The following is a 23,692-nucleotide window of genomic DNA, read 5'->3' as shown; positions in this document are numbered from 1 at the left end:
CCAAAGAATAATTTATATAAATCTGTGTTCCCCTATCAAACCTTTAAGGGTTTTTGGTGTATAGATTTACCACATCGTTTTCTTATTAACAATTTTATTTTTTTTTGACTTATAAGTCAATATTGAAATCAATTTTTCCCAGTTATTATGAATGTGCTTGGAAGTGGTTTTACTTTGCTAATCACTTGTCAGTATCACAGGTACACAATAGATTTGCCACTTAAAAATAAAACTAAAAACAATTCTTCAGTTCTTTTGTTGTAAAAGAAAAAATACCAGTTTTTTATTGTACAAAATAGAAAATATCAAACTACAGAGAATTTTGTAAAATGTAAGTTATTGAGACAATTTTTGTTACCTATTAAAACTCATTTCATTCCCTTTAGCACTATAAACCACATATCCTTGAATTAGCCTCCAGAATCTCAGTCAGTAAAAATAAACAATCAATGATTATAATTCCTTACCATATTTTTTTTATTATTTTGTTTTCACTGTACTATAGGTAATAAAGTTAGAAAAACTGTAGCTGAAGTAAAAAAGTACACTAGTGTCTTTCAAAAAGAAATTTACTAGATCAGTCATGGTCTAAGAAGTAAGGCAGAATATGAGAAAGTCTGTTTGTAATTTTTAGAGGCCTTTAGGATATCAAGGAATGAAAACCCATCACAATCAGAAGAGATACTTAAAATAGAAAAAAAAATTTACAAAGAAACTCACCTATCAACTTTACCCTCAGCTCCAGTACTGGTTGCTTTTATTTTTTCCTCCATCTTGTGCAATTTCTCTGTCAATGCATTAACTGAAAGAAAAATGGCATGATTTTATTTAATTAAAAATGACAAGTTTAACATAAATAAGAGGAAGACTGAATAGGTATTCCCATGTAACATCACACTGTTTTGACTACTGTAAACAAAGAAAGGTGTTTTACCTCCTTTCACCATGCTGTACCTTAATAAAACTATTTCCATCTTTTCATTTCCAAAAAATTACTAAAATGGATATATATTTACTTTTAAGTTACTACAAGTTATACATACATCAGAAATAATTGCACAGTTCTGTTCTTTTCCTCTCTCATGTTTTTAATACTGTAATTATCAACCTGTGGCATGTAATCCATATTACCAACCTGGTCTTGGCTGCAATATCATTTTAGATAAATTTACATAAAAATAAATTTGAATGGTGTCAACGATCGATCACAGCTTCCTGATAATTGTAAATTCAAATATAAATATTTAAAAGAAAAAGGAATTAAAGAATATATATATTTAAGAGAAACAGACGTATTACTACTATACTTTTGTAACAATATTTTTCACATCACTTTGAAATTTCACATTGTAAGATTTATGATGAAAACCGTTTGACTGAGATGAAACTTTTTTTTAATAGGTAAAAAACCAGAGATTAAGGTTGGCATAAAAAGGCCACATTACAAATAAGCAAAAAATAAATTTTGCTTCTAGCACAGCATACAAAGAAAAAACAAGGTGGCAGACAGGTTGCATAACTTTTCCTTATTTTTTAATTGACAAAAAATTAGGCTTATTACTACCCCCCTCCCACACTGAGAGAAACTGAAAAACCAAAAAACGAGTGAAATCAAAATATAAAACAAAAGTGACATACAAGGAGTGGTTGAAATATAATGTCACTCATAATTTTCAAATAAGATAGTCAAATATAGCATAAAAATACATTTTTTTACTACAAACTTATATTTATTTTTCCATGTAATCACCAATTACAGTCATACATTTCCTCCAACAGTGAATGCATTCTTCCTTTCCATTCTGTCAATGAAGAAGGCAGGAAGGCTTTCTATGATCCACGATCTCACTAAATTCTTCAGTTCATCGTTCAATTACCCTCACAATGTACCCCTTCAATTGCAGAAACAAGTGGAAAAAGAGGGTGTCAAATCTGGTGAGTATAAACGATGTGAAATAGGTTCAAATTTGAATTTCACAAGACCCTTGTTGGTTGCACGCAATGTGTGTAGCTGAACATTATTGTATTGCAGAATTATTGGATTCACAGATTATCAAACATGATGTGCCGTCTCCTAAGGCGTTTTAACGACTATCTCTATCACACAGAATTTAGTCAACCCAACTTCCAGATAGTTAATCATGAGTGTTTAGAATCCAAGAACGTTATAAAGTGAATTTTTCTTCCAGACGGTTATTTTGAATGTGGAGAATAATTTGTTAAGTGTGCTTATGTTCCATGCTGTCATTTTTCTCTTCAGGGTCTTAATAATAGACCTGAGTTTATCTGCTGTCACAATACTGAAAAGGAAGGTATAGTAAAAAGCTGTTCACAACATTCCGTTGCTGTTTGTTCTTTACTGTGAGTTTGTGTGGCACCCTCCATGAACAGATTTTGAAGTAGCCCAGCTGAGCAATATATGTCTTACTCATTCTTTTGTTATAAATATCTTTCTTTTATTTTTTCTGTTTAGCATCTGGGAATTACCGTTCAGGTATTACTTCAGAGGATGATATGTATGAGTGTAAATGAAATGTAGGTCTTATACAGTCTGTTTGATCATTCCTGAGATGTGTGGTTAATTGAAACCCAACCACCAAAAAAAACTGATATGCATGATGATCTAGTATTCAAATCCATATAAAAGTAACTACCTTTACTAGGACTTGAATTCTGGAATTCTTGACTTCCAAATCAGCTGAATTGGGAAGATGCATTCACCACAATTTCTTTCTTGAGTAACAGACTATTTTCTAACTTGCCAACAGGTAAAAAAAACAGCCATTTTCTTCACTTTTTCCATGAGCTGCAGCATTCTGATTTTACATCATACAGAGGTTAAAAAGGGCTTTTTGGAAATAGTAAAGATGGAACTTCATTTTAGTGTAATTAAAATTCATTTTGTTACATAACCAAATCTTGTAATATTGACTATGATTTAGTGTGTGTATGTGCATGTGCGCACGCGCGTGCACACACACACAAAGTTTAGTTCTTAAAATCAGCAAATTTCAAAAAACCAAATTTTAAATTATGTTTTTCTTTGAAGGCTGTGTACAATTCTTTCAAGAGAAGCCTTTTTTTAATATTAATTTTCTTCCTGTCAGCTCATCTTACAAACGCTGTCCATTTTTCCTGGCATCATTCGGCTGTGCTCATCATTCTAGTAAAAATGTTAAATGACACATTTAATAACATTTTCATCAGTTACATGACTGGGTTTTTCTTGTAGCAAAATTCCATGTGTTTTAATTAATTGTTTGGATTGATAAGCTAAATATTGACTAACAGTAAACTCATTTTGAATTGTTTTGAATGCGCCAGCTGCTTTGTAAAAAACTTAAAATATTAATTTTTTCCTGGGTTTATGTAATTGTTTTCATTTTATCCTTTATTTTAATGATTAATTCTTCATATTCCTCACCTAAATCAGCATATTTTTATGGTACTAAACTGGTTTCTTCTCTAAAACTATTTAAATCAAAGGAATTGTTTAATTTACTGGTAACTGACTTGGCTATTTTGGTAACTTAATTTTTTAAAATTGGTTTCGTTGAACTGCTCAATTTTTGAACCTTAACGAGGGGGGGGTAATGCCGTGTGCTAAACAATCTTTATTCACAGACTCTACTAAAACACATTGAGGTTGCTCATATATATCTTGATATTCCGATTCGCTTTCAGTATCATCTTGTGGTTTTTGTGTTTTGTTTAAGCATTTTGTACAGACTGCTCTGCCTGGAATTAATTTTAAATTTGGATTGCTTGTTGAAAGTGTCAAAGATATTTCTTAACTGGTTTAGTGTGACAGTTAAATGGGTCAGAGCAACTTTTCCTATTAATATGAAAATATTTATCTAAATATTCGGTTTTATGAAAAGTACAGATATTTTTTGTTTCACTATATCCACTTCTTTCAATGTTATTTACTGTTCAGTAAACTCTAAAAATACAATACTGATCTATTGTAAGTCAATTCGTGACAAACTGTTTCAGTGTGAATATCAATTGAACACTCCATAATCCATTATTATAAAATAAAGGGGTTCTTACAATAATACAGTTAATATAAATTATAAAACTACCAATTGCACCTCACGTGTCTTATCCCAGTTTCTCTACAGCTAAAATAAAAATTTCCATAATAAAATTAAAAATAAAAGATATCGCATAAAAGAGAAGTTCCCTGCTAATAAAATTACTTTATAAACAAGCGTACATTACCTAACTGCAGTATTAACACTAGCAACAATACAACATATCACACTGAAATAAAAACAGTAACAGAGCCTTCTACAATGTTTACATTTAGGATTATTCAAACATTCATGTCCATGCTTGCCTATTCACTTTCTCGTTTAAACATTAGTTTGTTGTGTATGACTCTTACTTTAAGTAATAAACTATCTAGAATATAAGCTATCTTATTATTATAGACATATCAAAATATTTTGTATAGTAGGCCTACATTGTTATCTGAAAAAATAAATGCTGTGAATTTTTTGGATGCATTGTTCAAGGTTAGGAAGTAATGGTATTTTTAGTGGTTTGGATGGCTTCATTATTCATCAACCAAAATAAATTTTCATACAAAATAAATTTTATATGGTTTAAAGTAGATAAAAAGTACTTATTGCTGTAAACATGTCAGATTTTTGCCACCTGTACAACATGTGGTTTTTGGGTCCCAAAAATGAGAAATCTTATGATTTGGCTGCCGTTTTTTTTAATGAAGGACCTCAGTAAGTCCAATTTTTTTTACAAGTACTATTAGTACCCAACAGTTAAGAAGTAAAAAAATAGGCCTGTTACCTTAAGCACTTCATCATTTATTTTGGGTCCAAAATTTGAAGAAAAAACAATTTGTAAACATAATTTCTGTAAACATTACAAGATTTGGTTATGTAACAAAATTAATTCTGAGTACACTAAGATGAAGTTCCATCTTTACTATTTCCAAAAAGCCCTTTTTGACCTCTGTATGAAGTAAAATAAGAATGCTGCAGCTCATGGAAAAAATGACAAAAATGGCTGTTTTTACCTGCTGGCAAGTTAGAAAATAGTCTATTACTCAAGAAAGAGATTTTAAAAACATAAAAAAATACTTTTTGGCCATTACAAGGTGATAGTTATCATATGCCAAATACCTAAAAATCAAAAATATTGATGAAATAAAATTTGTTGAATTAAAGTGGAATACCCCATTTAGTAACAAAAAATTAGTCTGCCACTATGAGGTTAATCCTTAATATTCACTTTAGCTTCTGATGCACAAAAATGTTACTGCTCTTCTACTAGCAAAACTTTGATCAAGTTTCATCACTATAAGCACATTTTAAATTATGATAAATGTCAGTAGCATTTTTTTTTCCACTGGTTCAAAATCAATCGCTACTTGTTGTTTTAGACACATTGACATAGCAGGTACATTCTACTCCATGACAATGGCAACTGATAAAAACGAGTGCGTAAATTAGCAAGTTTTGAAACGTTAGTAGTAGGGGAATGAAACTACAGGAAGGCAGTACTTTTCGCTTTGTGTCCTCTCTTTACGTTTCGGTGTGCATTACATGTGCTGCCTCTAGTATTAATGTAATGGAATCATCTAATTGATACAAAAATTATTTAAGTGTAAAAGTAATGAAAAAAGGGAAACATTTTTTACTTGCCCCTTTTTGGTCTTATTCAGACCTAATACCATCAGAACTTAAGCACAAGCTTCAAGCTTATGTGGTGATATCAAGAAAAAAATATTATTTTAGCTACCTAAAGGCTATTAAATTATATAAAGATTAAGTTTTATACAAAAATTTGATTCCTTATGAATAATTTTTCAGTCCATTCAGTAATTGTGACCAAAATTAGATGGTAATCATGCTAAATATACAAACACTATCCTTGAAAACATTGTCCACCTAGTCTGGAAATATCAAACAAAAAACAGACCAAGATACATACCCCCTACTGGAATTTTTCAATGCTAAAAAAGTGGTGATTTTGGTTAAAGAATAACATGAGTTGTCAGCATTTGAACAATTTAACCTAATTAACGTACTTTATATTTCTTTCTTATTTTACTGTTAAGCTGTACAATAGAACTAGTTAGGAAAGTAGAAAATAAAAACGAGGGTTTGTAAATGGACTTTCAAAAACACAGTTTATATTAAAACAAATTTTATATTAAAATCACAAACAAACTGTAAAAACAAATATTCTCCAAAGTTTGTCAGTTTCAGCCACATCAAAACGTACAATATACTGCCAATATGTAATTAGACCACTTCTGGTGCAGTAGCAAAATTTAAGAATACATAAGATTTTTATAGTATAATAAAGCTTTTGTTTCATTTATGATTATCAGGATTATGTGTATAAAAATTTCAGAAAAAAGTTATTTAATTTTTAGTTACAGGCAATCCATTTTAGCACAAAATGAAAAATAACTAATATAAATTGCCCAACAGTTGTAAATACTGTTGAATAAGACATATGATTATATCAAATTAAGTTGTATAAGTCTAATAAGTGATTAGTGTAAATTTCCAACATGTGTGAATATCAAAGAACAGTAGACAAACTTTATTTATAATAATTACATATTTATAATTTACTGATGTTATACGAAGCCTGTTCATAAAATACATAGACTAATGTCATAAAACAAAATGTACTTAGAAGTTACTTACAAGTAACTTAGAAGTTACTTGTCTGGGCCCCCTTCAAAGTACTCTCCTCTCGGACACACACACTTATCCCAATGGTGTTTCCACTTTTGGAAACAGTCCTGGACTGCTTCTTTTGAGAAGTTCTTAAGTTCCTTTGTCGCATTTGCCTCAATCTCAGGAATAATCTCAATTCTTCTTTCTTTGAAAGGTTTTTTGAGTTGGGAAACAAGAACAAGTCACAAGGAGCGAGGTCAGGAGAGTAGGGTGGGTGGGGAAGACCAATGATCGAGTGTCTGGCCAAAAACTCACTAGTTCTGAGGGCTAAATGGGCTGGAGCATTGTCGTGATGAAAAAACCAGTCACCACTCTTCCACATTTCTGGTCTTTTCCGCCATATAGCGTCCCGCAGACTTTTGAGAACTTCAATATAGTAATTCTGGTTCACTGTGGAGCCTTGGGGGAGGTACTTGTGGTGGACTACGCCCTGAGCATAAAAAAAAAACTGTCACTTTCACATTGAAACAAATTTGGCGAGCTTTTTTTGTCTGGGAGATGTTTCACCCACCCACTGGGACGACTGAACCTTTGTTTCGATGTCATAACCGTACACCCAAGATTCATCACCTGTTATGATCCTGGACAAGAACTTTTCATCATCTTCTGAACATTCAAGCAATTCTTGACAAGCCTGGACGCGATGGGGTTTTTGATTGTACATCATCAGGCATAGAACAAATTTTGCAGCAACACGGTGCATCTTCAATTTTTCAGTCAGAATCTTGTAACATGATCCAACTGACATCCCACACTCTTCAGCAAGCTATCTGATGGTCAGACGTCGATTCGCTCTAACCAGGGTGTTGATTTTGTCTACGTGCAAGTTGTTGGTTGACATGGAAGGACGTCCAGGACACTCATCATCTTCAATCGACTGACGACCATCTTTAAAATGTCCATGCCACTTAAAACGTGTCACACGCTTCATAGCAATGTCGCAATTAGCCCTCTTGAGCACATCAAAAGTTTCACTTGCAGATTTTTCGAGTTTAACACAAAATTTCACAGCAACTCTTTGTTTGTTCAAGTAACTCATACTAAAATTCACCTAACAAAAAAAAACACACTTCATAAACAACCGCGTAGGTAAGCAACCAATAATGATATTTGCAATCAAAAAAATGCATTGTAATCAGTTGATCTGTACAATCATGACAATATCAAGCAGATTTGACTGGAACCAACTGGACCCAAGCAATTGAAATGTCTATGTATTTCTTGAACACACCTCATATAGGTTACATGAATATGTCATTACAAGTTACTGAAATATACAATAATGTGTATGATGAAAATTAAAGCTTGCTTTCATGAAGGCAAAAGAGTGCTGTGCAGGGCATTATATCTTTCCTCACACTATTAGGCTCATTCAGAAACAGAGTATCTACAATACAATGTGCTTAATTATTTTCATAAATAGAAAAATTCTTTCCACAATTAAAATTTATTATAATTTTGTTTAATTTCAGACAATAATTTCTTCAAAAATATTTAGCATACTTGAATATTTATTACCGCATACAGTAAAGAAAAGAAAAATTTATACTTGTATTAATAGATTATTACACTCTCAATCAAGTGAATCATAAAATGAATGATCATTCTATACGAATAAAGGTTATAAAAATATTTCATTAGAGTTGTATTTATATGCATTTGTAATGGGTATTAGTAATCTTGATGATGTTTATTATCATTAAATAATTGCTAATACCCTACAAATTAGAATAATATACAATAAATAGCTTAGTCATTTTTTACATATTCATAGAATAGATAAGTAATTTTTTTTCGCATTACTGACTAATATGCAATACTAATGTTTACTTTTCATTTTCAATAAACCAATTCAGTTCAGTTTTTGGAGTGTCCCAGTACGAATGGTATAATTGCTTCCTTCTGTAATGTTTGGTGTGTTAATATTTTGTGTGTACTGATGACTTCGTATGATTTTACATTTTTTGAATTTTTTATCCATGTTAAGTAAAAACTCCAAGTCAAGCTTGTGAAATAATGTATACAATTTTATGAAGAAAGAATCTATAAAGTTAGAAAAATTACAAGATGACAAACAGTTAATATGCATTCAAAAATGTGAAGAACCACTGCAGGTTGTAAGATTTCAAGATCACAAGTTCAAATACTCCAAAAAGAAAAGAAGGATTTTATTAAATCTAAATCATGGTCGTGCTCATACAGCACACAAAAAAGTATAAACAAATTTCAGTAGAAAAGACAGTTTTGATGATGAAGAACAGTTAACGAGTTTCACACAACATATAATGAACTCCTACATAAAATAAATTACATGAAGAACTTCAAAACAGTATTTAATTTAAATGTTCTAGAACTACACCAGCAACTATATTGAAAGAGTTAGGGTTAAAAAAACCCTAACCCTATTTTTAACATCCCATTCGACAAAAAAAATCTTGGTCAGATGACAGTGATGGAGGATTAAAAATTCCGCTTAATAAATGTGATTGGTTAATCGTGCAGCTATTTTTATCTGTAGCAAAACTGCACACAATGATGTTTAAATTAAGAGAGATAAAAATTATTAATAAACACTGCAATCACTATTGGAACTTTTTCCTTATTACAAGGTGAAGAATCTGCCATTTGTTCCAACAGTTGTAGAACAAGCCTATAAAAATTAATGTAGTTTATAACACAAGATTGGTCAGATCATGTGGGAGCGTGCCCGAATGTTCAGTTGGATTCTACCACACATCACAATTCCAATGATAGTTGTTTCTTTACGAGATATCATACCTGTTCTTAAATGGGTTTTAAATCTCTTAAGGAAAAGTAATTTTTTGGCAGTAAAAATTTAAACCTGTCAATGAAAAATGATCAGTAATTTGATAATATCACCACTAAATAAAAATGCCTTAAGTTCCTAAGGAAATGTAAGCAGTGCTCACTAGCTGAAGGAAATTTTGACTTTTCCTATGTATTGATGTATGGTGAATCGTTTGTTGTTTGCCATTCCACCAAGGAAAAATTCAGTAAATATGAAGAGGCAGTAAGATGAATAAGAAGAGGATGAATTTATGGCATAACCTTGTGAAGAGATAAACTAGGTTGCTGGGCTGTAGTAATAAAATACAAGTTTAATTAATTTGATAATAAAAGCATGTAGTGAAGCATTTAAATGATTAACACAAAATTGAAAGAAATATAGCAAAACAAACCAAACAATTAACCAATAACTGAAAAAGATCATACTTTTTCCTTACCATTGATTTGTTCTTTATAATGAATTTGATGGGTGTAGGCCAGACCTTGCTAGGTGCCTACACATCCTTCTGTATGATCTAGTGAGATGGAGCTGCCTATGAACTGACCCAGAGTTTCAAAAGTTCCTCATCCAGTACAATGGCTACAACTAATAGCTAAAATGCCTGCTGAGTAAAGCCAGGCTTAAAAAAATACTAAGACTTAACATCATCTTAAGATGATGAAGAAAGAAATTGACTTCAGACATTTTAATGGTAATTAATTATTAGCTTACACTTTAAATTAATATTCATTACAAACAAGATAATTCATTAGAACACAATTAATAGCCTTTTATGACTGCCTAAAAAATGTCAAACTCTTACTAAACTTTTATTTAAAAATTTCAAACTTTGCTAAAATTTTCATAACCACTTGAAACAGCAAATTATGTCATTTCATCAGAAAATCTGATACACGAAAGTGGAACTGAATAAACATATGGCCATTGTATAAAAACATAAATAATTTCCATAAAAATGTAAATCATGAAAAGAAACCTCACAATTTATCAAATCAAATTAACTTTACTTAAGAAATATTTTTACCAGACTACCAGATGTGTAAATATGAAACCGGCATTTTTGTATAGAAAATACACGTTTATTGCATGAAAATGATAAAAAATATTTTATTTGAAATATTCTCCATCACTAGCTATACATTTTCCCATCTCTCTGACAATTTTTGAAAGCAGTGTCAAAAAAACTGTTGCTCTTTTGAGGCAAACCAACCAGTCATTGAGCCATTTTTGTACTTTTTCATAAGTGAAAAGTTGCTCAGCAAGTGCCTGTCCCACCGATGCAAATAAATACTAGTCAAACAGAGCCAAATCTGTTGAGTAAGCCACATGCAAAAGTATTTCCCAACTGAACGCATCAATCGTTTCCTTGACCAGTTTTGCTGTGTGTGATAGTGCATTATCATGCAGCAAAATCACTTTGAGTTACCTTTGTTCTTATCGTTTTTCATGCAATACTTGATTCAAATCTACCATTTGTTGTCGGCAGCGTTCAGTATTAACAGTTTCTCCAGGTTTTAGCAGCTCATAATAAATCACACCCTTCTGATTCCAACAGAGCATTGTCATCTTTCCATAGCTATTTGGCCTTGAAATCAATGTCAATGGTTTGCCTGGAATTACCCATGATCTTTTACACTTAGGATTCTCAAAATATATCCACTTTCATCACCTATCACAGCTTGATGGAGAAATAACTTTCTTTTATACCTGGCAAGCAGCATTTTGCAAGTAGTTTTTCTGTTTTTTGCTATATTTCATTCAGTTCATGTGGAACCCATTTTCCCATCTTTTGGATCTTTCCCATGGCTTTCAAACGTATGGAAATGGCTTCTCATGTTACATTTAATTGATACATGAGTTACTGCGTTTGAGAGTCATTCTCAACCAACAATGCTTGCAATTTGCTGCCTTCAAACTTTTTTTGGTGGACTTACACGTTCTTAGTTTCTCACGTCAAAATCTCCACTTTTGAAAGTTTTTTTAAACTAATCAAAGCAATGTGATTTACCAAGAACATGCTCATCGTAAGCTTTAACAACCATTTAATGTGATTCTGCAGCGATTTTCTTTAAATGGTAACAGGAAATCAATGCTGTCAGCAAATCGTAGTTTGTAGGAACAAAACTCCGCTAATTAAAACTACACTACTGTATGAAACTTGTATTGTTGCGAGTTGAAAATCTTTGTCAGCAGTCAAAGAAAGAAAATGGCGCCAATGATGCAGTTTGACTGTAACTACATTGCCAGCTAGGGCCATCTATGGGCAAATTCTAGTTTCATATTTAACACCTGTTATGTCCATAGATCCAACTTTAGGATCTGTGATTACAACAACCTTTGGGCAGTAACCAGATCATTGGTCTGAAAGTAATATAAGCTATCTTAACTGACTTATCTATACTGAGGTACAAAAGTTAAAAATACACAATTTTCAAATTTCATCGTAGCTAGCACATAATGCGTTATTTTAATAATGGTATTCCATAAGAAACAAACATTTTTTGCGTGATTTTTTTTAAAAAATTCATCGTACTCGATATAAACAAAAACTGCTCCCAAGGAAAGGAAGCAGTAATACACCGTGGCTAGCGCACTCACTTGCACATTGTATGTTGTCGGTATGCGTTGAATTGCATCACTGTAAATGATGGCATATAATGCGTCAGAACCTGTGCATAACTCCTCTACCTATTATCATTATAAAAGAAGGAACCTATGTGATATCCCTACCTCTCATCAAATTGTAAATTTATTGATGTAAAATGTAATGTAAGCGAAGCAATTTGTAATGTTGCTGGTATAATCAACCTCAGTCCTGCTCACCCTCTTGATTACCTACTGTACCAGAAATTACAATCTGTAATGTGTAAAAACTCTAGTAGGTGAACAATAACAATTTTAATGAACCAATACACACATGCATTCATATCTCTATTTAAATAATACAATTGTAATAAAAAAAAAATTAATACCAGTATCGTATGTAGATGATTGTTAAAAGTATCTATTCAATGTCAAAGTTACGAAAACAACAAAAAAGCACAAAATAAAATAATTAAAAAACAAAAACCTGATTACTAATTGCCATGTCACCTACAATAATTACGAAAAACAAACAAATAATCGTTAAACAATCTTTCCTTTTCTTTTCTTACAGGCATTTTTTTCAGGATAGAGTAAGATAGTCTGCGATGTAAAATTTAATATTACTTCTACATTTTATATTAAATGCCAGTATAGGCTATATATGAGATGGTGACTTTAAAGGCCTCCACTTTGTTAAGGCTAACATTTTTTTTTTGAAATGATAATATAAAATATATAAGTAGTATTAAATTTCACATAAAGACTAACTTATTCTATCCTGAAAAAATATTCTATAAGAAAAAACATTACGATTTTTTATTTGTTTTTCATAATTATTCTACATAGACGTGTACAATTAGTAATCAGGTTTTTGTTTTTTAATAATTATTTTATTAGCATTTGCAAATGAATCAATCAAAATAAACTTGTGAAAAATTCATAATTAGGAATTCAGACACAAAAATAATTGCGATTTTTTGAAACAAAGACAATCGCCAATTATCATTATTTTAATTAAAACAATACATTATTAATTTTAATGAACATTGATGGATAATTATGGCAGTCAACGTAAAAAAAGGTTCTTATTAATAAAATAATAATGCACATAAGTTACTTAAAATAAAAAAAAATAAGTATCTTTAAAAAAATCAATTATTCTTAAATTAAACACAACTGATATTGTTCTCCATACAGTACTATAAAATTACTAAATAAAATTTAATTTACACAGATATTTAATAAGATAATAAAAAAACCTTTCACTGACTAAATCACTAACATAAAATAATAACAAAGAATTTATACTACTACATAATTCCATAGTTAATGATTTAAATTACGTAAAATCTCTGAGAGAGATGACAATAAAAATATTTTGTTTTTTATATTTCATCATGAATTTTACAAATATAACACAGATATTTAATCACTACTTATAAAATAAAAAATTAAAAGTAAAAATGCACAAGACATAAAATTTTAATAATTTTATTATAAACCTACACAATATAAAAATCAATATCCAATAACAAACCATTAATAAAAATGTTATTAATATATAATACATTAGTATATAAATTACTGGATATACAAGATAACAACAAGAATATTTATAATTATAGCTGATGATTACTATGTACAATTAAATTAAGAGAAATACAATTAAATGAAAGGCACAAGATGCATGTTATCGTGTTTTAAAATCCACAGGTACTAATTATAATTAATTCAGTATACACTAGTACATAACCCTCACTGATACGAGGGTAAATCAAATAAATATAAATGGGATTTTTGTTCCTGAGTGTCTTCTGTTGGTAGGACTTGGCCCATGTTTCTAGTATGCTTGGGTGGGGTCATTAAGATTGGGGAGAGTCAGCCATTCCACACTCTCAAGCAATTCATCAGTAATGCTCACAATGTTGGAGCAACAGGTTTAACCCCTCTACTGTGCAACTCATAATTATAAATTTCCTGCTTGTGAAGAAGTTCAAGTGATGAAAATTTTCTAGAGACCAACTGCAAAGTTTGGGGACCAAACATTGTGAAGGATTTGTGTGTTTGCCTGGCATAAAAAGTTCCAAGGATGGACAAGAACGAGTGGAAAATCAGGAACACGATCGCTGTCCTCGGACCAGCATTACAGATGAAAACATTTGTGTGGTTCTAGACATTCTTGAAGACGATCGACAGGTGAGAGTATCTGAAATTGCAGAACAGGTCAAAATAAGATAGGAGCTCTCAAGCAATCATCACAAACAACCTACAGTTCCGCAAAGTATGTGCCAGAAGGGTTCTTTGCCTTTTGACCGCAGGTCAGAAGTTGAGACATTTGGAGGTCTGTCAGAGGCTTACAGCAAGGTTTACAAAAGAGGGTGATGCATTTTTGAGTTGGATCGTCACCTGCGATGAAACATGGGTACCACTTGTTTTGACTCCCCAGTCAAAACATGTCAGTATGGTTTTGGACAAGCGACTCATTTTGCTTATTAATTTTTTGCATGAGCAATGCACAATCAATGCTACTTACTACTGCAAGTGTTAAACAAGGTGAGGGCTGCATATTGCTGTAAAAGAAGAGATCAACCAATTTGAGAGGTCATACTCCTCCACGACACCAGGCTCCATACTGCAACCTCCTAATGCTTCTTTATATAATGCTGCTTTAAAAAACCTTCCTTCTCGCTGGGAAAAATGTATTTCTAAAGCAGGAAACAATTTAGAAATATAAATTATATTTGCCTTTATTTTTCAATAAATAATTTTTTTTTAAAATAAAATCCTGTTTATATTTGATTTACCCTTGTACTAACATTTCAGACAATTTTTGAAATCAACTTCAGTATGAATTAAAAATTTAACATGATTAATTCACAACATAATGGTAACTTAAATCAAAGGCCTACTAACAAAGTATTACATATACCATGGTATCATATTATTAAAATAAGGGTGATGTCAGTTAAGAAGTTCCAGAACTTGACCAGAAAATGCTCACAGAAACCATAAGGCTTATTATGCATAAGTAATAAAATCAAGTTGAAATTGCTTAATGAAAATGTTACATTATGAATTTAAATCCATCAATTTATAGATACAGATGTCATATCAGGTTAAAAAAACATAAAATATTTATGATTGATTAACTACCAGCCTTTTTATATACTTTAAGTGACTGCTTTAATTGAAGCCATAACGAGTAATTTGCTAATTCTTTAAATAAATGTTCAAACAATTTTTGACAGTAGTAAACACATTTTACAGTGCCACAAAGTTTACTTTTGTTAATATGTAATGTCAAGAGTCTAAAAATAATTTATTTGAAAATTCAAAAATTATTTTTGATTGCATATAGTGTATTAATGTAATGTTCCAAAAGCAAGTAATTATATAGGCTGATGCACAACTTATTACCTACACAGATTATTGCAGCTAAATGAATAGGATTAACAGAGATTGATGAAACGATATGAACCACATCACAGAAGATGTGATACATAATAGTGGAATTTCACCTCTGGAATGTGAAACATTTATAAAATGAATACATAACAGTATGAACTGTTCAAAATGAGAGTAACTCATGCATAATTTCCTTCACATTGTTTGTTGTGTCAACTGACACAGACAGTTAGCACTAGCCTTCATATACAGGAGCTTAAGTTCCTTTGAACTAGTTGCATTAGTATTAATGCTATGATACTGTCCTCTTTGCTGATAAGATTCTAATTTACAACATTCTAACAGAGCAATCAATGAGTGCAACAAGTTAAAACTGTAATCAATACATGAAGAAGGCTGCAACTCCTTGTCGGTGTTAGTTGTAAAAGCTGTACTAGATATCTGGAAAATTGTAGGAGTCTCACCCAATCTTAGCCACTTGTTCTCAATAATGGAAATGATAACTTTAAAAAAAATTCATAATGAGCAAATCTTAAAGAAAGAAAGACCTTCATTTTTGGTTATTTCTAAAATAATAAATAGCATATAGGATGTAAAACTAGAAGGAATTGTAATCACAAATGTATAATAAATTTTCTTTCAGAAAAATTACTGAATATACTCCACAGAAAGAAAATATCTGTATTTTGAAAGGATATATATGTTGGTAAAAACTACCAAAATGTTCTGCCATTAAATAAATTTAATTATTTTAATTTTATGAGATACCAGTAAATAAAATGGGCTACTATCTACAAACAATCTACAAACAATCAATAAGCAAGACATTTTTATATGCAACATCCAAACAAACAAATGTATACATTAACTGCGATAAATTAATTAGTTTAACAGATTTGCTTTTATATAATTTCCATAACCACAACAAAATTATGTTACAACCACACCTTAAAATAAAATTATCATAAAATTACTCAATGCTACCTGGCTAATTATAAGATACAAAAAAAAATTTCAACTACAAACAGAACTAACACAAGCAAAAAATATTTTAAGTAATAACTAACAATGAAGCTGTAAAAATGCACAGAAAAAAAAATTAACTGCTAGAAAATTATTAAATCTAACATGAAAGCTAAATAAAATGTACGTTAGAGAGCACAGCAGATTTGTAGTTGTAAAACTGCAGCAGAGTATGTCACCAAAGTAAAGAATGAAAGCATTACACAGATACAGGTAATTAACTGCATGAAACCAGTACCTGATGTAATACTCGCACTCTCAACTTCACAAAAAACAATATTCACATGCAGCCATCAGCCAATGAGATTCATGCAGAGTAATAAGAAAAAACTGCAAACCTACTCTTAGTATACAATGCACTACCTAGCTGCATAACAAACATATTTTAGCTGTTGAACAAATAACTTCATGGAATAACTAAATCAAAAATCGTTGCTATTTTCAAGTAAAATAATTTAAAAAAAAATTAAATAGACAATTAAAATAACCTTTTTTAGGATATGAAAAATTTACAACCAAAAAGAAATTTGAGCAACAATTATTTTTCTAAATTTCAATCTTGCTATCTTAGTCAAACTTAAAATTAATTTTCTTGTGACACTCAACCTCCAGAATCCCTTAGCTGAATTAAACCCCCCCCCCCCCCAACCATATTTACATTAGGACATACATATTAAAAGAAACACATTTTTGCATCTGTACAAGATTCAAATAAAGAAGTTAATAAATATTTTGTTGTAACTGCTGTTTGTTAAATTTTTACTGTTTACCTCAAATCCTCAATAAATATAATTTAATACTTAAACAGTAATTAATAGTTAACTTCAAATAATTGATTTATTAAAATATTATTGTTGGATTACTTACTGAAAATTAACACATTCAACAACTATCAACAAAACTGTTTCACAATCTGATTAATGATTTTAAAGAACATTAATTGTTCAATTCCCTGGGCTCTTTCAAAGCATGATAGCTGAATTTTTTCTTTTCATTCCAACCACTACAGATAACATTTGCATAGTAGCGTTTTTTTATTTTCTCAAAAGGTTTTCATTCTTTTGGTCTATTGTTGCAGCTTTTCTTCAGTCAATCAGACAGTTCAAATTTTATTAAATAACCAGTTACATAATTTAAATTAAAGTTAGAATTTATTTATGTACATTTTTTTTTTTTTAATTTGAACAAGTATTTTCATGATAAATTATAGATGAATCTTGAAACTTCTGTTTTTTTTTCATTGTGAAAATAAACAAACATATAATTTTAGTTTAACTAATTTTATAAAAGTCACATAAAATCAAAGATCAATAGTCTATTTATAAAAAAAAAATTATTCATCTCAAGGATCAACAAACAATGGGTGCATACATTTAAATGTATATTCACTTGAACACTTAAATGCACAATTCACGTTATGAGTATTACTCGGAAATTTTATTTCATAGTCGCAACAGTTGTTTATCAGATATACGGAATCCTGACATGAGAAATTATAATTCTCTAAAATTCACTTCTTTTACCATATTAATTTATTATTAATCTTTCTGTATTTATTTAATTATTACTGATTAGTAGCAGTAATTTGTTATTTATTAAAACTTCTGTACTGTCAGAATTATCTTCTAATTCTACTTATGTAAATGCTATTATGACTATCAAAAACAAAAACATGAATAAGGAAATAAATGAAAAAATGCTTAATGATACTATGGAACTAAAACTGTACTTTTATTTAAGCGAATTAAAAAAAAAGCGATTCCAGAGATTTACATTTTGGATCATAATTTGGAAGTCTGAACCAGAATAAGTTACACTTCTCAAAATGAACTTTCAATATCATTTTTAAGTAGGGTAAGTTTTCTCTTTAAATTCAATATGCTGAAACTAAATTACGTTGCAGAAAAAACAAATACTTTATACACAAAGCAATACTAGAGAATTCATGTTAATCTTATAAAAAAATATTATATAAATAACTTTGCGTAAAAATATCTAATTAAGAGCTGAAGTTATGCTATGTATATAAAAGTACTTCTTTTTCCACATTATTGAAATTTTTCAATAAATAAGAGCAAAAAATACGGTTCAGACTGGAAAAGTATCTAACAAGGCACTACTTCAGTAGCATGTAATTTAACGGGGGGAAAAGTTGTCTTTTAATAAAAAATGTAACATACTTTAAAGTAATTTGCACTACTTTTAGAAGAAGTTTTATAAGAGGTTATTAGAATTTGCAAAAAAAAACCCTATTAAGTCAGCAACATGTACTGTTAACCTATATAATATTTCAATAACATAAAATGATGTATTTTAAGGAATTTAACTTATTTTATTCACTGTAACTTCTATCATCAAGACAGATTTTGTTTGATGGGGACAAATGAAAACAAAAGTTAATCCTAAAAGAAAATACTATATTATGATTAATTTTACGAATAAACTAGATGAAAAACCAAAACGAATTTAATCTTTTAAAGAATTTAGGAACAGAAATTTCAGCATGTAGCATTAAAGAAGTAGATGAAATGTTGAAAGAAAATAAATATTTGAGGATAAGAAAAATTACAAATTAGAAAAAAATAAAATAAAAATATTTTGGACTCAATATTATTAATCACAATTACCGTAACTCATTTATAGTTAACCTCTTTTTTAAAAATTATATAAGCATCGTCAAATGACTCATTATTATTATTATTATTAAGCTACAATTGCAAAACCTTGTGTATAAAACTACATAAGCACATTGAATGGAATTTTAACTAACAAAAAAATTAAAAATAGCAAATAATAGTGAAATTCTTATGAAATTAATAGATTGTGTACTAATACCGAAAACTCAACTTTAAATTTTGCTAAGAAACATTACTATAGAAATAGTAAATTATTTCTGAATTAACATTATAAACCTGATAACAATAAAATTATACTGATCAATTCTCAAACATGCCATACAACCAAAGAAACCAGCCAGCCATCACCATTTATGTATTCACATTATTAAATTCAATACGAGTGCCTAATCTTGGAAAAAACATTTTTTAAACTTAATAGTGGTTATTTTCTAAACAATGCAAAACTTCTAATTAAATACACATTGCATAATTAATGCAATGTGTATTACTACATAAATAAACATAACACTTTTTTTTTAATCACTTCTCATTTGTTTAAACCCAGGATAAGAGATTATTTTTCCAATTTAAAAAAAATATATATATATATTTATATAATTATTATATATTATATTTTCTGAATATGGTTCTAAATTATAAACTTACAACTTAAAAATTTGTCAATGTTATAAAAGAGGGAAATATTTAAATTATGTTAATAAATTTGTTCTAAATTTCTAAACAAATCAGCAACTGATTTGCTTAATAAAATAACATTTACTGTAGGGTTTTGAAAACATTTTACTATTCAGTTCATTCAGATAAAAATATTATGTTTAAAAATGAATAAACATAATTCAAATCTGAGTAAACATAATATATTCTTCCAGAGAATTTAAATTATTACAATTATTATTAATACATAAAAATTACAATTAATAAAATATAGAGAAATAGAGAACCAATAGCTCAACAATCACAAAATATTATATAAAAAAATATAAACACTTATTAATCATTTTAAAAAAAATAGGGCGATTTTAATTTTTTTTTTAAGATGAAAAATTCACTACTTAAGTTCAGGATTGTTGTTAGGAATAAAGTATGGATATTTTTATACATTTTGAAAAATCTCAAGCTCGACCACAAATAAAACAGAAAAATTTTCAGATGAAAGGCTACAAATTTACTTCAAAATTCATGAGAAGTTCCTTGAGTATAATCACTACAGCTCTTCATAAAGAATAGAACACAAACTTACTACAAAATTAAATGATTTCCACAACTACATAATTCAAATTATATTTTTAAATTGGAATAAACAAAGACTTACTACAATAGATTGAATCACTCTTACTTTACAAAGAACCAATTTGTTCTAAAAATGTCATTAATGTATTGTAATGTAATATATTTTCAACTTGAGATGTCATGTCTGTCAATGGATATTTATAAGTAAAATACCATTTTACAATTAATAAATTTCTTTTTTATAACAGTAGATGAACATTTTCATTAATACAATTTCAAAATAAATATAACAAACATGCAAACATTTAAAATTGTAAAACATTTACTAAAACATATCATTTTCAATTATTAAGCACAAAAAAATCTCCATGTAAAGTATAAAAAATTACAACATCCAGAAGTGGTAATTATTATACCATGTCATAATTCATTAAAAACATAATGCATAAAACATAACTACATTGATGGTAAAATTCAATCACAAGAAGGTCCCTGCTGGCTGGACTTAGTATAAAATTTTTTTTCTTTAATATCAATCACGTAATTGGTTTGATTCATTTCAGTTTTCTTTTGTTCTACATTAATATTTTAATTTTAACATGGATATTATTTTTGATTACTAAATTAATCCTGGTCACTTAATAAATTACTTAAATATAATTTTTTTATTAAGAATTTGCCTTTATTTTAAAAACCTTTCATTTTTAACTTTGCCAAACAACTTGATGTTTTTAAGCTTTTGTTCCACAGACTACAAATATTTTATTCGGAAACATGAACTATACAGATAAGACCGAAGCACTTTTTCAGAGTTTTCAGACAAGGAAAACAAAACTGAAACAAATATAAATGATTTTTGAAGCAAGCATAAATAATTTTTCATGAATAACACTTGTTCGAAGAGAGTGGAGTGAGGGAAAAGGGAGATTGGAAAGGGAGGAGGGAGAGACCTTCTTGTGAATAAACTACAATATCTTTGCAAACATTTAACAACTCATTCATTTCATTCTACATTTATAAAAAATAAAGATGTCAAACAATCAACTATTTTGTTAAAAAAATTAAGGCAAAGACTTAACTAAAAATTGCTGGTATCAAATAAAAATTTTTATTAAAAAAATATACTTTGATGTAATAAAAAAAAAATTGAAAATAATTGAAGCTGAAGCCAACAGAGCAGTATTGGTTTGCACTAGTGGAAACCCCACAAGGCAATATGAGTTTTTTAATTCTCATATTTACCGGATGAGATTGCACTGGCACCACCTACTACCAAATTACAGAAACCACACTATTTGAACTCTAGTACACATTTCTGCAAAATTCATAGAGAGAAGAAAAAACTATTCGCTCACTGCATATCAACTGCTTATTTTAATGTAGGGTAACATATATTTTTATTAAATGCATATTACTGAAGAATTAATTAATTACATCATAAATTATATGATTTTCATTTTATTTAGTTTTTATCATCAGAAATTTTATTATTAATCTTCTCTCTTGATACTAACAAGTCACAGTTTCATGTAAAAAAAATTTTGGATTAACAAATTAAAAATTTTGCTATAATAAAAAAATTTAATCTGTATGCAATAATAAGGTGTTACTTTTTTACCCGATTGCACTGAAGATGAATAAATCATAACTTACTATTTTTTATATCATGACACATTATTAATGATAGAAAAATCATTAAAATAATATGGTAAAATCATTTATAAATAAAAGAAACAAATTATAGTAAATAGCAATTCTGAAAATACCAAATAAGTTGGAAATAATTAAATCAGAAATGACAGAATAGTATCAAAAGAAATCTAATGCAAATAAATTCTGTACTGGTTTATTAACAAAACAATTGAAATTAGAAAAATGAAATTTACTAGTGTTAACAGATTCAAAATACACAAGTTCAGTTCATCAAATTGCTAATTTACTAATTTACTTTGTGGCTTTGCCACAAACTACTTTTTTTTCTATCGAAGGATTTTAATAACACTAACATACTAATTAAAAGTAGAATGAACATACAAACAACAAAACATGTGATGAACTAGCTTTGTAAAATATAATATTGCTATATTTTTATAATTAAATAGAAAAATTATATAATACTGTACACATTATAATTTTGTTATAATCAAAAAGAAAAGCATTTTAAAACATCCAGGTGTACTAAACCAGTGCTTTTAAATCAAAACGCTAAGCTGCTTTGATTACTCAAATACCATATAAGATTGAAATTATATAATATTTTTAATTGATGAAGCAAAGTGAATCCTGATTTAACTTAATCTTTCAGCATTTTATCAGTATGTTTCGGATACAGCCAATTTTTTTTTAATGAAATTTTGAATAAGATTCTTCACTCTATTAGGCAAAACAACATGTATGAATGATTTTTCCTTGTACTTTCCATTTTATGCAATTGTACTTTCCAATTGTGCAATGAAGGGAATTTTTCATCAGCAAGACACCAATACATGATCTCTATTTTGCTTTTAATAAGACCTATTTCTGACTTTTTAAATTTGCTGATCATTTCAGATACCTAACCCTTAATATTTTATTTCACCTTTATCTCCGAGACAGTATAGTATCAACTACTGTAGGGTCAATCAATTTGAAGTGTCTCAAAAAACATAGGCTGGTTGCGTGACCAATTAAAAAAAAAACTGAAACTTAACCACTTGTTTCCTATGTTTCAGGACCTTACAACAATTTTTTTAAGCAGTTTACATGTGGTGACCATTTTTGTTACTGTGTGCACACCTATTTTTGTGATTGTATGGGTTTACAGAAAAAATCATAACTAAAAGCTATTGCATCCTGGAAGGATGAAACAAAAAGCAATTAATTCATATTCTCTTAAGGTAAACGACTGGTCCAGCGATTTATTTATATATCTCTTCTTTCTATGATAAAATTACCAATAAAGTTGAACATGAAAAAAGTGATGAAGTTTCACTTTTTTGTTCTGAAAATTAGTTTTCAAAAATTATAAAAATTTAGGGGTAGTATAACACCATTAATATTATTTATGGTAAAACAACTAATATATACACCTGCATATAAAAAAAAAATTAAATTGTGTATGCCGTTCCTGCCTATTGAAAAAAATTACCAAAGTGAAATTTCAGTTTTTCAGTTCAACTTTATTGGTAATTTTCAAGATAGAATAAAGATAGGTAAATAAACCAATGGACCAATCTTTTACCTTGAAAAAATATGATTAAATTGCTTTTTGTTTCATCCTTCCAGAACCAATAGTTTTATAG

General features: G+C 29.1%; 1 protein-coding gene across 3 annotated transcripts in view; it reads right to left on the bottom strand.

Moving 5' to 3' along the window:
* Window positions 1-23,692, bottom strand: part of LOC142319004 (uncharacterized) — a 267,597-nt gene that overhangs the window by 5,561 nt on the left and 238,344 nt on the right. For all 3 annotated transcript variants that reach the window (XM_075355789.1, XM_075355790.1, XM_075355791.1), the window contains one exon: window positions 721-802. In XM_075355789.1, the coding sequence (XP_075211904.1) occupies window positions 721-802 (82 nt within the window). The remainder of the gene's footprint in view (window positions 1-720; window positions 803-23,692) is intronic.

Source organism: Lycorma delicatula, chromosome 2 (assembly GCF_047948215.1).
Source record: "Lycorma delicatula isolate Av1 chromosome 2, ASM4794821v1, whole genome shotgun sequence".
NCBI classification, from domain to species: Eukaryota; Metazoa; Arthropoda; class Insecta; order Hemiptera; family Fulgoridae; genus Lycorma; species Lycorma delicatula.
Note: the sequence above shows the minus strand (reverse complement) of the source record. Positions and strands in the feature narration are given on the sequence as shown.